General features: G+C 36.4%; 1 protein-coding gene across 7 annotated transcripts in view; it reads left to right on the top strand.

The window, feature by feature from the left end:
* VTI1A (vesicle transport through interaction with t-SNAREs 1A) overlaps positions 1–13,521 on the top strand; it is a 382,417-nt gene that overhangs the window by 214,993 nt on the left and 153,903 nt on the right. For 5 of the 7 annotated variants that reach the window (XM_027528861.1, XM_027528862.1, XM_027528863.1 and 2 more), the window contains 2 exons: positions 6,927–6,997; positions 8,073–8,134. In XM_027528861.1, the coding sequence (XP_027384662.1) occupies positions 6,927–6,997; positions 8,073–8,134 (133 nt within the window). Of the gene's footprint in view, positions 1–6,926; positions 6,998–8,072; positions 8,146–13,521 lie in introns of all 7 variants that reach the window. The other 2 variants (XM_027528866.1, XM_027528867.1) reach the window with 1 other exon arrangement.

Raw genomic sequence — 13,521 nt, 5'->3', positions numbered from 1 at the left:
ACATTCAGTGATAGAAATGTGTATAGCTCACAGAAGAATACAGAGAGTGATTAACTCTACCCATAATGATTTCAGAAAGGCTTTCTAATTACTTTCTAGTCACTTGTCAATAGTTTACAGCCCTTGTTGTTTTTTTTAAGAATGATCCATTCATTCACCCCAGAGATCTGGACGCTGCTGACCCCGGCTCCCTTGTCTGTTAAGTAAATACATGTTTGGTAAATTCCCCAAGTGAGCCTTTGGAATGTGTTTTGACAGTTTTGCCCATTCAGATTTTCTGCTGCTTCATCTCCTGGCTTTAACATTCTTTATTGAATTGTGAAAATGGGATGTCCTTCCTGCTGCTCTGGTCTTATTTCATAGAATAGAACAGATTCATTCTCATTTCTGAATGGAGCTGTAATTAACATGGTTCCTTTTGTTTAACAACCTCAATTTACATAGTACCTGCTCATTCCAGAGCATCATTATTGGAGGCACAGCTTCATTGACTGATGTCTGAGGGCTCTGGGAATAGCATTTGCTAATTATCTGCAGCAAACCAGGTAACTAAGGGGAGGTTCTGCTATGACTTTGATGAAAGTAGTGCTGATGATTTTTTTAAATTGCTTAATGATAGATTTGATCATCCTAAAACAAAATAGAATACATACTTGTCTGCCAAGTAGGTAATGTTAAGTCATCATTGCTGAAAGAAAGAAGGAAAGAAAAGAATGAAAGAAACCTGGGGCCCTGTACATTCTTTTGATATGTTCGCTACTAAGAATGCATAAGTTTACTTTTAGGTTATATAAATATTTAAGTATTTCTGTAGTAATATCATCATCAAAGTGCTTGTAAATATTTTACAGTACAGTAAATGCAGGTGTCCTCAGAGGCCAAGTAGGCTACTGCATGAACCAGTGCTGTGGTAGACTTGGGCATTCTGAATATATGATACCACTTAAAATCATTTCAATTTGAATTATTTGTTATTTTTTCAGCATTGTCTTGGGGGGAGAGGGGAGGAGGGTAGAATACTTTTGTGGGTCTGAGTTGTCCCGTGCTCTCTAGTTTGCTAAAATGCTCCACAGAGAAAAAGAGGCATTAAGATTTTTTAGTCATTGAGTCCTAATATTTTAAAGCTAGAAGGGGCACTAAAGATTATCTATTCCAAGACTGTCATTTGACATTTAAGGAAACTGAGGCCTAGAGAAGGGAAGTGTTTTACCTAAATCATACAGGTAAGTATGTCTGTATTTCTTTTGAGTGGATCGTAAAGACAGGGGAATTTGGAGATCCTTCCAAGATGTTATTTCTGTATTCTGTAAAACAGTGACATTAGCCACTTGTGGTTAGTGAGCCTTTGAAATGTGACTGGTTCTACCAACAAACTGAATTTTAAATTTTATATAAGTTTAATTAATTTAAAAAGCCCTATGTGGCCAGCAAGTACCATATTGGACAGAGAAGCTCTAGAATTACAATTTTCATCCCTGACTTATCACAGTCTACCTTGAATAAATATTCTACTACTTCTCATAAAATTTAAAAGACTGTCAACCATATACTTCTATTTACTTCCTCTCCATCTTTTGTGCTATGGTTTTCTTATATTTTACTTCTGTATATGTTGTTATTATTTTGCTTTACATGTGTCTAAATTTTGTGGACGCAAATTTCCATCTAATATCATCTCCCTTCAGCCTGAAGAATTTCCTTTACATTTCTTATAACTAAATTTTGCTTGATAATACTCTCATTTTTCAATGTGTAAAACTATCATTATTTTACTTTTATGTTTCAGATACTTTTCACTAGATACGGAGTGCCAGGATGACTTTGTATCCCCCTAGCTCTTGGGGATATTGTTCCACTGTCCTCTTGTTTGTTTCTGATGAAAACTCAGTCCTCCTTCTTCTTAATGCTTTCCAGCAAGTTTGGACTTGACTCTCAGAGGGCAAGCACCGCAAGAATATGTGGGAATAAGAGGTTTCACTTTGCTAACCAGCCCCTTCTCCACTGCCTCTTTCATGGCAAGATTTGGAGATTGGGCGAGAATTATCAAACCAAGCAATTTGCTTTTGTGTTTAGAACTCTTCCAGATCCCATTTTGTTCTGCAAGCCTACATTTTTCACAGGACGTTTGACTGATTTCCCTTTATTCCTGAAAAGCCTCCCAGAGGGAGGCCTGAACTCAGACCAGGTACTCACTGTAGGTGTGAACGTTGCCACAACCCTTTGCTCACAAATGAGATGCTTCTTTCTCTCTAGAATTCATCACAACTTCCTCATATATACCAGGTATCTCCCAGAAAGAACGATAATTATTTTGTCTGGATTTTTCTTATTTCTCTGAGAATGAATATTTGTTATCTTTCTACTTCTGAATTGGAAGCAGTTCTTTATATGCCTTGAATTGTGAAATAATGAAAGTGGTAAAAGACATGCCTTTTCCACATCCCCACCTATCCAGGGATCAAGAATTCAAGAAACTCTTCATGTCTGAGTAACATCGATACTGAGGATAACCCATTCAGGGCATGATGCCAGAGTCAGTGTCCAGGCAGATATGCTAAATGCCAAAGGATGGTTCATCCAGTCACTCTGTGAGCAGCTCCCTCCCGAGAAAGCTGTATGTCGGCTACTTTGCTCTCCCAAAGCAATACGTTTTTGCTTTTATTAAACTCAGTAGCTAGAATTTATTGAGCCATGTCCAAAATTCAGTACTCCAAATTGTTAGGAAAATATTACTTTGTGTTTTGCATCTGTCAGGTTGGCATTCTGCAATATACATAAGAAAGCACATGCTTCAAAAATAGCTCTTTTAGGGCCTTCTTTGGTTCCAGTGCAGAGGGTGCCGGTTCGACCCCTGGTCACAGAGCTAATATCCCACATGCCTCATGGCCAAAAAACCAAACATAAACATAAGCAATGTTGTAACAAACTCAATAAAGACTTTTAAATGGTCCACATTAAAAAAAAAATTTTTTTTATATATAGCTCTTTTAAGTCTTTCTATTCACTCCACACTCCACAGAAGTCCCCATATACAAAGAGCAGCTGGATAGTTGTGAATGCCTTTTACCTGTTACTAAAATTACTAATGAAGTTTCTGAGTGCCAGAAAATCATTTTACCTTCTGATGTCCAGTTAAGTCCAAGAAGACTTAACTGGCTGTCTTCAAATTTTAAATACTTTTTTGGAAAGTAAAAGTGAAAGTGAAAGTCACTCAGTCATGTCCGACTCTTTGCGACCCCATGGACTATACGGTCCATGGAATTCTCCAGGTCAGATTACTGGAGTGGGCAGCCTTTCCCTTCTCCAGGGGATCTTCCCAACCCAGGGCTCAAACCCAAGTCTCCTGTGTTGCAGGCTGATTCTTTACCAGCCGAGCCACAGGGAAAGCCCAAGAATACTGAAGTGGGTAGCCTATCCCTTCTCCAGGGGATCTTCCCGACCCAGGGGTCGAACTGGGGTCTCCTGCATTGCAGGCGAATTCTTTACCAACTGAGCTATGAGGGAAGCTTTGTTGGAAACCATATCCTTAATAAAGTTTGTAAAAAGAAAGTTATATATAAGTATAGAAAGGAATGATTATTTTATGCGTTATATACTTTATAGCATAATGGCTAACATCGTTTTTTAATATTTTGTATTTATCAAATAGAACATTTTTGGTGAATTATATTGAATACTGTAATTATATATATTCCATGTTCATATTATAATGTGATGTGAACTTCCGTCAGTCCTGCCTTCTGAAAATATTTCATCTCCAAAATACAAATGCAATACATTTTAAAAATTAAGTTCACTCACATGTCATGATTGTTCAGGTGACATTATTATTTTATGAATGAAGGGAAGTGATTCAGTGGTACAAGCTCCTCAAAATAAGTCTTGCCTTTTGTGATGCCAGTCCAGTCCTTCAGGAAATATTTGGCCAGATTTATAGTTCTCTGGTTCTTCTCCATTCCTTTGTGGGGCAACAGAGTGTTGAATAACTATTATATTATCCCCCATCCCCTGTAAAATATATTGAAACAGAGAGGAAATGTTAGCCAAAACCTGTTTTGTAGTTTGTGACCCAGTAAAAAAGGCCATAGATCAAGGATATGATGATTCATTCTGGGTAATTTTGAAAACAAAAGCTCACTTTATAAGTTTGAATGCTATACTCCCACAGTGATTTCCAACCCCCTTGTGAAAAGGACAGAAGAAGTTCAGGAAGAAACTTTTCTCTCCAGGAATTCATTCATCATGTTCATACTGACATGCAGAGTTCCAGCATGTATTGATAGCATCAGTTTTTATTTTCTTTTATGCTTCCCATTGTTTCTTAATCTCCAGAACATCCTCACAGTCAATAAGTACAGTACTCATAAAATTTATGATTTCTGAAATTATTTCAATAATGGCAGTATGGTAGTTCCCATTCTAAAGGTACTGTACTGCAAAAGTTTAAAGATCTGAAAGCTCTAGACTCAGTATGTCACATCTGCATTGATTTATAGTCTTTCTTGTATTTCTTATTGATATTTTATGTGAGTGCTTTTTTTTTAAGTTATTCAAGAAAAGTAAATCTAGCAATGTTATTTTTTTTAGTGAAGTAATCCCTCAATGTCTATTTTTTGCAAGCAGAGTCTATTTTTAAAATAATTCCCTCTTAATTTGTTGTTTTATTTTGATTGAGGTAGCAGAACAGATAAGTATGCATAACTTACTTTGCTTGAACTTTTTTTTTCATTGTACAAGTGTCAGCATTTCTAATATATTTGGCCTAGAATTTTCTTTAGTGGATCATTCAAATGGAAGGTTGTTGCTGTTCAGACACCAAGTCGTGTCTGACTCTTTGCCACCCCATGAACTGCAGCACACCAGACTCCCCTGTCCTTCACTATCTCCTGGAGTTTGCTCAGATTCATGTCCACTGAGTCAGTGATACCATCTAACCATCTTATTCTCTGCCACCTCCTTCTCCTTTTGCCTTCAATCTTTCCCAACATCAGGGCCTTTTCCATTGTATTGCCAGAGTACTGGAGATTCAGCTTCAGCATCAGTCCTTCCAATGAATATTCATGGTTGATTTCCTTTAGGATTGACTGGTTTAGAAGAAAGTAAAGAATTCTGTTTCTAACAAATGCATAGTATTTGCCTGTTAAGACCAGAACATATGCACTTTTGCCAATATCTCATCTTTTGTCAGATGGGGTTAGTACTTTGGATAGTGACATATTTCCCAGGAAGCAAAGAGATTGAGGGAATGACTTGAACATCTCAAGAGACTGGAGTTCTTCACCTCTTGTTCCATTGATTCCTTCAGTAGCAGACTGTAGATCCATTCAGAAGAGTTTTTCCTGCAGTGAACCTGATAGAAACATGGATCTGTCACCTGCATTCCAGTGCTGCCTTCTCCAGTGCCACACAGGATATGCTTTGAGAGCAGGAATAAACCCCAAAACCTTTCATGTATTCCATTTTTCATTTTATCCTCACATTGCTTTATTCCTTCCCGTGAATTTTTGCTGGAAACATTATCCTAATGATGAGACACACAAGTAATAAATTATTTCACATTTGTTTGAGATTATATACCATAAATCCCCCCCCCCCCCGCTTTGTTTTTGGCCACACCACACAGAATGCAGGGTCTTGGTTCCCCCACCAGGAACCAAACAATGGCAGTGCAGATTCTTTACCACTGGATTGCCAGGGAAGTCCTAATACCATCCTCTTGAACGAGAGAATATTATATAAATAGTATTTGGCTGAACTAATTATGTATTGATGGTGTTCATAGATACTAGAGATTTTTAAGTTAAAAGTATATTAAAATTGTTATATTATGTTGATTAAAGAAATTCAATGTAATAATACAAAATAGTATGACAAAATTGAATATTATAGTCATTTTGCAAAAAAGAAAAATGCAACTCATAGTTGTTTCCTACTTCTCCATTTTTGGTGTCATCTTCCACTTTTATGATGTCTCCACTGGGACCATATATCCAATTTTACCTTAAGGATACATTGTGTGGCATCAGTAATAAAAAGCTATTATCAATCTGAGAGGAGATATACTAGAAATTTAGTAACCTGTGAAGAATTTTCAGTTTTGTATAGGTGTCAAAAATATAATTGAGGTTATTGTATTTAAGCAGTTCTTATTATTTGAGCTTTCTATCATGAAAGGAATATGCAGTCCTTTTTTTGATGTGCCGTGAAATATGAACTCTAATGTGACATTTGTCCTTTAACTGCTAAACCATCACTATTAGCACAGGAATTCATGAGTTGAAGGGCTTGATCTTGGTTACTGGTCACATCCCAGCGTCTATACCCAGCACGGAGTGTATTGAGTGCATTGATTTTCATGTACTATACAATTACATACATTTGTGTGGTACACTATAAATTTCAAAAGATTTTTGATTATCTCATTTGACTCTTAACAACAATTTTCTGAAAAAAAAAAGGAGAGATTTTTTTTTTCCCGATGAATAAAATTGCAGTTCAAGTGGATTATGGAAGACCTAGTTTTTAGGAGGATGTCGGAGTCATAATAGTTCATTGTTTTTTGTTTGTTTTTACAGAAACCACTCACTGAGCTTTATTTTGTGTGTGTGTTTAATTTTTATTGGAGTTGCTTAACAATGTTATGTTAGTTTCTACTGTACAGCAAAGTGAATCATATATATATATATATATATATATATATATATATATACCCCCTCTCTTTTTTGGATTTCCTTCCCATTTGGGTCACCACAGAGCACTGAGTAGGGTTCCCTGAGCTGTACAGTAGGTTTTTGTCATTGGTTTTTTATATAACTAATCCTGAGCATTCAATAAATTCTTCACCTGTTATCCTTTTGGTACTTCAGAAGGTTTTTTTCATTTATAGCCAAAGTCATCTTTCCTAACTCAGATTTTCTTGTCCATAGAACAAATTGGCCAGGAGATGTTGGAAAACCTCAGTCACGACAGAGAAAAGATACAGAGAGCACGTGAAAGGGTAAGTAGAAATGGGATAATCTTTTCACACATTCAGTAAAAGAAAAAAACATAAGCCAAAAAAATATGTAAAAGGTCTTGGGCAGATGCATAGACTATAGCAATTACATTGATGAAAGATCCCCTGGAGAAGGGACTGGCAGCCCACTCCAGTATTCTTGCCTGGAGAATTCCATGGACAGAGGAGCTTAGCAGGCTTTGGTCCATGGAGTTGCAAAGAGTCAGATACCACTGAGCCACTTTCACTTTCAAGCGCGTGTAGAAAATGGCGACGGTGAAGGAGGGTGTAGAGCCTGGGGTAGGGGGTGGGGAAGTGTGTGATGCAGAAAGATTAAGCTGACTGTATGCCTCCATAGCAGAATTCCCCCAGGTAGATATTTTATTTAGTGCTGTAGCTAAGAAGAGGCTTCCCTGATGGCTCAGCTAGTAAAGAATCCTCCTGCAATGCAGAAGACACAGGAGACTCCGGTTTAATTCCTAGGTGGGTAAGATCCCCTAGAGGGAGAAAATGGCAACTCATTCCAGTATTCTTGCCTGAAAAATTCCATGGGCAGAGGAGCCTGACTAGGGCTACAGTCCAAAGAGTCACAAAGAGTTGGACACGACTGAGCATCTAAGCACACATGCACATAGCTAAGAAGATCATCGATGGAGATTTTGGAGTATGTCAGCAGGTCTTTCAGAGTGAAAGTAAACACATGAATCTCATCTTCCCTCAGCTCGTTTTGTTTCAGTTTTTATTCCCTAGGACTGTGTGCATTCTTAAGGTAGAGATATTGATTTATGACCAGATATCTATTAAACTTTGTCAGCCTGTGAGACATTTGCTTTTATATCCAGTTCAAGTATCCAGTTTAAATCTCCTGGGATTATCTATTACATGTAATTTTCTAAATCCAAGAATTTTTTGAGATTGTGTAGGCATCAAAAATGTATTTTACAGTATGTAACCTTTTTTTAATGAATTGGATTTTCCATCATGAAAGAAAACCATTGCCTGCTAGTGCACTTTAAAAATAATCTAATTGCCTTAAGTTTCATTTTATTCTGTGTTAATGCTGCTTTTCTCCTCCTAGCTTCGGGAAACAGATGCTAACTTGGGGAAGAGCTCCAGGGTTCTCACAGGGATGTTGCGAAGGTAAGAGTCAGGTAGGGTCTTCCTTTCTCTCTCTTCCTTTTTTTACAGTGTATTTTTCATCTCGTTGCAACCAGGCATTTTCCAGACATGCAAGCTTCTGCTCTTAGTACCTGTGTCAAGACCCTTTTGAAATGACAGAGCACTGGTATTAACTCTTGTTTGGACAGGGACACACACTCTGAGTAACTGGGATTAGAAGATTTGAGCTCGGGGGATTACCTCAAGCTATGGAAAAAATTAGGGTTGGACATGAAGTATTTTCTCATAGCCTGAGGAAGACGCCATGGCAGCAACAGACTGATTTTATTTTCTATTTTGATAGCCTTCTTGCTGTTAATGGAATGATAGCCTTTGGTTTCAGGAGCATACTTAGTATTAGCTTTGCCCTCTGTTGCCTTATTTAGATTTCTTTTTAAAGCAACCCTGTTTGGGGAAACATTGCTATTTTATGTATACTTGAAAATGATTTTTGAAACCTGAAGAATATCAGAATAATCTGAATTTACTCATGTGCAAGCAAACAAATGTTTATGTTTTATATGTGTAACGAGCCCTTGACTGATAGAAGATACTTGGGAGAGTATGTGAAAATGAATGAATGAATGTGGGTAACAATCTAGATTCTATATTTCTGGAAGGGAGTGAGAAATGTTTTCATTGTTCTGAAAATTGGAGTCACTTTTGATTTAGGTGTATTCAGCATGAAATTATTACATTCAAAATCTACCAAATAAGAGTATCTTCTAGCATAATCTTCAGTTTGGAACTGTGGATAAAAATGTAAATGCGGAATGTTGAGAATCACCTTGGAATAGCTGACTTGGAATTTTAAAGAAGAGAATCTTGTTTATCACTGATGCTTTAGTGGCAGCTATTTGAATTTAAGTAAGGTTTTCTCTAATCGCATGTCCATAGATAATATGTTGTGTCCAAGCATACTGCTAAAAGTATGTTTGCTGAGTGTGAGATTAATTGCATAAGAATCAACCAAAGATATGTCCGCTTAGTCTTCTATTGGCCAGTGTGGTCAATGTAATTTCTCTGTCAGGCTGATCAGGAGCAAGGTAAGTTCCTGGAGCACTTCTAACCCACATTAACACAACTCCACACACCCGTCCTTTTCCTCCACCCACAGTCTCAATTCACCATAAACCACCAAATTCTCTGATTGAAGGTGATACGTAAACGACCTAGAAAAATGCAAAATCCACAGAGAAGTGGTGATTGAAAGGAATGCTTCAATGCCTATAAACAATAAAAAAGGGAAAAATTCTCTATTGCTTCCCTGGGAGGGCCCCTGCGATGTGAGCTGTAATGAATATTCTGCATATGTCTCCATTTTGTCAAATCTCATTAAAGAGTCCTCTCGCTTTATGTCAATTGAGCTGTCCAGAAATCATTCATCATTTTTATTGTAAAAAAAAAATCATGTGGTTATTTCAATAATATCATATTAATGTTAAAGTTCAGCTGTCATTTAATGGTATGGCTTAATCAGATGTAGCATTTAGGAAAACTAGTTTATCCGGGCTCTACATAGCTTTCAGGTTGGCAGATTCAAATCAGGATTTATGGGTTTCTAAACCAATGTATTTCTATCCACGTTTCTGCTTGATGTACCTCACCCTTTTGTGCAGGACACTGCAGACAGTTATTTCAACAAATAAAGCATCTCCTCATATTATGTTTGAATAAATTTGCAAGTCATTTAGAGAGGGTGAAGCACAAACAACTTCTGTAACCTTTGACTGGGCTTTCTTTAGAAAAATCATACTAACAGGGTTACTTCATAAGCCCACAGAAGAAAATTACTCTGCTGAAATCTACTTGGGGTTCTCTTTGTACACAAACTCAGTCAATCACTGACTCATCTCCTTTTGGACTCTGTCTAGAGTGTGAACAGAAATAAAAATCCCCAGATGGACATCACCTTGCTATGTCTGAGCCAAGGAAACTCTAAAGTCCACCTGTGCACATTGGTGACTGTGGTTTTCACCAAGCACACCTGGGATCCTGTTATCAGCCAAGGCATGCAGTTGCTTTTAGTCAATGCTGTAACCTAACTGGAGCTTCCCAGTTGGCTCAATAGTAAAGAACCTGCCTGCCAGTGCAGGAGACGTAGGAGACATGGGTTCGAACCATGGGTCAGGAAGATCCCCTGGAGCAGGAAATGGCAACCAGCTCCAGTATTCTTGCCTGGAAAATCCCATGGACAGAGGAGCTTGATGGGCCACAGTCCATGAGGTTGCAAAGAATCGGACAGGACTGAGCAACTGAGCACGCACACACAAACTGAGTCCTCAGGAACTAAATGCAGATGCTAGTTTTGGTTTAGTTTCTAATTACTCTCCCCCTTGATATACAATTTATATAATTTGGACTTGGGAAAGGGAAAAATATTTACCAACTTCTTCATTGTTTTTTATTATTTCCCTGGAAAAGCAGTCTCTAGAGAAGTGGGACGAGAATATATGTTTCTAATAGGAAATCTTCTGTTGACTTCTCTGATTTTGCTTTTCTGCTGTATCCCTCCTATTCAAATGGCATTTCCTAGCCCTGGTGAGGTCTTATTTCAGAAAGAGAAGTCACAGTCTCTTACCAAAACTACACAGCTGCATTGTGTGTCCACAGTTGCTTCTGATTTAAGAAGAGTTACAATATTGAACAATGTGCTCATCTTATGTATAAATGTATACCAGAAATGAAGGTCATTGTCCAGGGCAGGGGTTTACCTGCATATAACATTCTACAGTATACCAGACCGCCAACTCAATGCTCAAAAGTCTGAGCAGACTCTGGGAGATCCTGAAGGGACAGGGAAGCCTGGCGTGCCGCAGTCCATGGGGTTGTGAAGAGTCGGACAGACTGAGCAACTGAACAACAAAAATACCAAACCAAGGAGTTTTTTATCTAAAAGAAAGATTGCTGATTGTTTTTAATTTTTTTTTAAGTTTGTTTTTTGTCAGATGAACAGAAATGGCATATCATGGTTCCTCATTTGAGTCACTTTGCTAATATTGATTAGTCTATTGTGAGGACAGGTGAAACCACTGTTTAATCAATGCCAAAGTTTGTATATAAATCCACCTCATTTTCTGTAAGAGTGATCAAAGGTAGATAGGGAAATAAAAATGAGTAAGTGGCAGTGACTACCATTTAATCTTTTATTAACTTCAAATGAGGTTTAAAAAAAATACATCTCCTCCCTCTCTCATACCCTCCCTTCCTTCCCTCTTCCTTTCTTTTTTTCTCTTTATTTACTTCTTCACTAAATATTTCATGCCTGAATACAAGGACTTGGGGCTCCTCAAATGAAACCAGTTTGATCCTTGCCTTCAGAGTACTTCAGTTAAGTAGAGAATATGTGCATATAAAGAGATGTAAGAATTCATAAAATTGACTGATTCTCAAGGAAGCTATGGAAGATTCTGTAACTTAATTAATTCTTACTGGTTATTAAAGAAAGTGCAAGGAAAACAAATAACCAATAGAAAATATGTTTTAAATAGCTATACCACAATAAGTTTGAAAAAATAAACAGAAGTTGACTCATGGAATCATAACATAGATTTTGAAAGAAACTTAAGTATGTAGAAAACATTGAGAAGTGGAAAAGCAACTGATTCAACCTAAATAATAAATATTCTTCATGTAACTATGCTATATCACCAAAAGAAAGAAAGCAAAAGGGAAAAAATGGTCCACTCAAAATTGTATTAGTAAAACTTGATATCACAATGCAGATATAACTGATTTCCTGGAAAGTAATTTTTCTTCTGTCTTGACATGAGATGAAGAGCTACCTGGGGACAAACTGTTCATTTCCTGACTCCGTAGACAGAGCTTTAAATAACGTGGTGTTCAGATAATAATGAAAATGGCCATGAAACAAATGACCATTCATGCAGTGACAGGGGTCAAAAAAAAGTGAATTTTTCGTTGACTTCCACAAAATTAGACTATCATAATTGGCTGTCTGAAAGTGTGTCAAGGAACACTGAGAGGCTTAAATGTTCTCCATATATTTGCATGTGTGTGCATGTTTGTTATATATGTTTTCCTAGATATTTGACTGGAAGGTCTTATTAGATCAAATAGTACCAGCAGCCAGTGAAAATGAAAATAGACATTTTCAAGATTTTCAGCCAGAAAACAAAGCACATCATGATTCTGTTTTTTTTGCCTCTGAATAGTGAATAATTTATCAGTAATTGTATGTTTATTTCTAAAACTATCTACAGGATTCATTAGAAATGTTTAAGAGTTGTAATTTGAGTTAGGAAGATATATTTTAAGTTTATGTTGGCGCATTGACTGCATATACCTGGGGTTGCAAAGAGTCGAACATGACTGAGCCACTAAGCACATGTGCTGGCAAAAGGCTTATAAAAGGAAATGACATATCTAACATTTTGTAAAGTACCTTTTTATGTATGGTATCTTAATATCAAATAATTTTCTCTCTTGCACACTACCAATCTTTGCCACTAGTATTTACACACACATATATACAACATCAGAATGTTTCCTTGAAAAAGTGAATTCTATTTATCCTTCCATCATATATGTAGTAACTTTCTTGAGTATGTAGGTATTGAAAGGTATCTTGTAACTAATCTATTTAAACAAAGCAGGTGGGATTAAATGCAGTTGAGATAGTTATCATTATACATTTTTAATTGCAATATAATTGATTTATTATATTAGTTAAAGGTGTACTACATAGTGATTCAGTATTTTGTACATTACAAAATGATTATCACAAATATAGTTACCATCTGTTACCAAACAAAATTATTATATTATTGACTGTATTCTCCATGCTGTATATTACACTTATGTGACTTAATTGATTTTATAACTGGAATAACTTAATCCCCTTACTATTTCATATATGTATTTTTGTTAGAACTACTTCTGAGCCCATCTGGGGAATAATTGTCACCTATCATTGTTATCACATTTTACATTTAGACATGGTTTTGTTGCTTTGGTACAATGACAGGTAAAAACATCTGGAAAACTTAAATGTACTGTCAGAATGATTCCTAAGGGTAAATATATCAGAAACACCAATGCAGTTTCTATAAGCAATAGAAATATAGTTTTTTATTAACTAAATTTATTCTTAAAGAAATATGCTAAGACTAAATGTTTTTAATCTTCTTTAAAAATTCATACCCACACCCCATTTTGCCCAGGAAACATTTTGTTATATTTTAATTATCCTTATTATAATGTCTGAAAATTCAAGAGTTAGAGTTTTTAAGTCTTGTGAGAAAAAAATGTCCTTGAGAATTTACTCTCAATTTTTATACACTGAAAAAGCCTTACATTTATATTTTCCACTTTTTCTGGTTTTTGCTTTTCTCTCTTTATGTCATTTC

The sequence above is a fragment of the Bos indicus x Bos taurus genome, chromosome 26 (assembly GCF_003369695.1).
Source record: "Bos indicus x Bos taurus breed Angus x Brahman F1 hybrid chromosome 26, Bos_hybrid_MaternalHap_v2.0, whole genome shotgun sequence".
Taxonomy (NCBI): Eukaryota; Metazoa; Chordata; class Mammalia; order Artiodactyla; family Bovidae; genus Bos; species Bos indicus x Bos taurus.
Note: the sequence above shows the minus strand (reverse complement) of the source record. Positions and strands in the feature narration are given on the sequence as shown.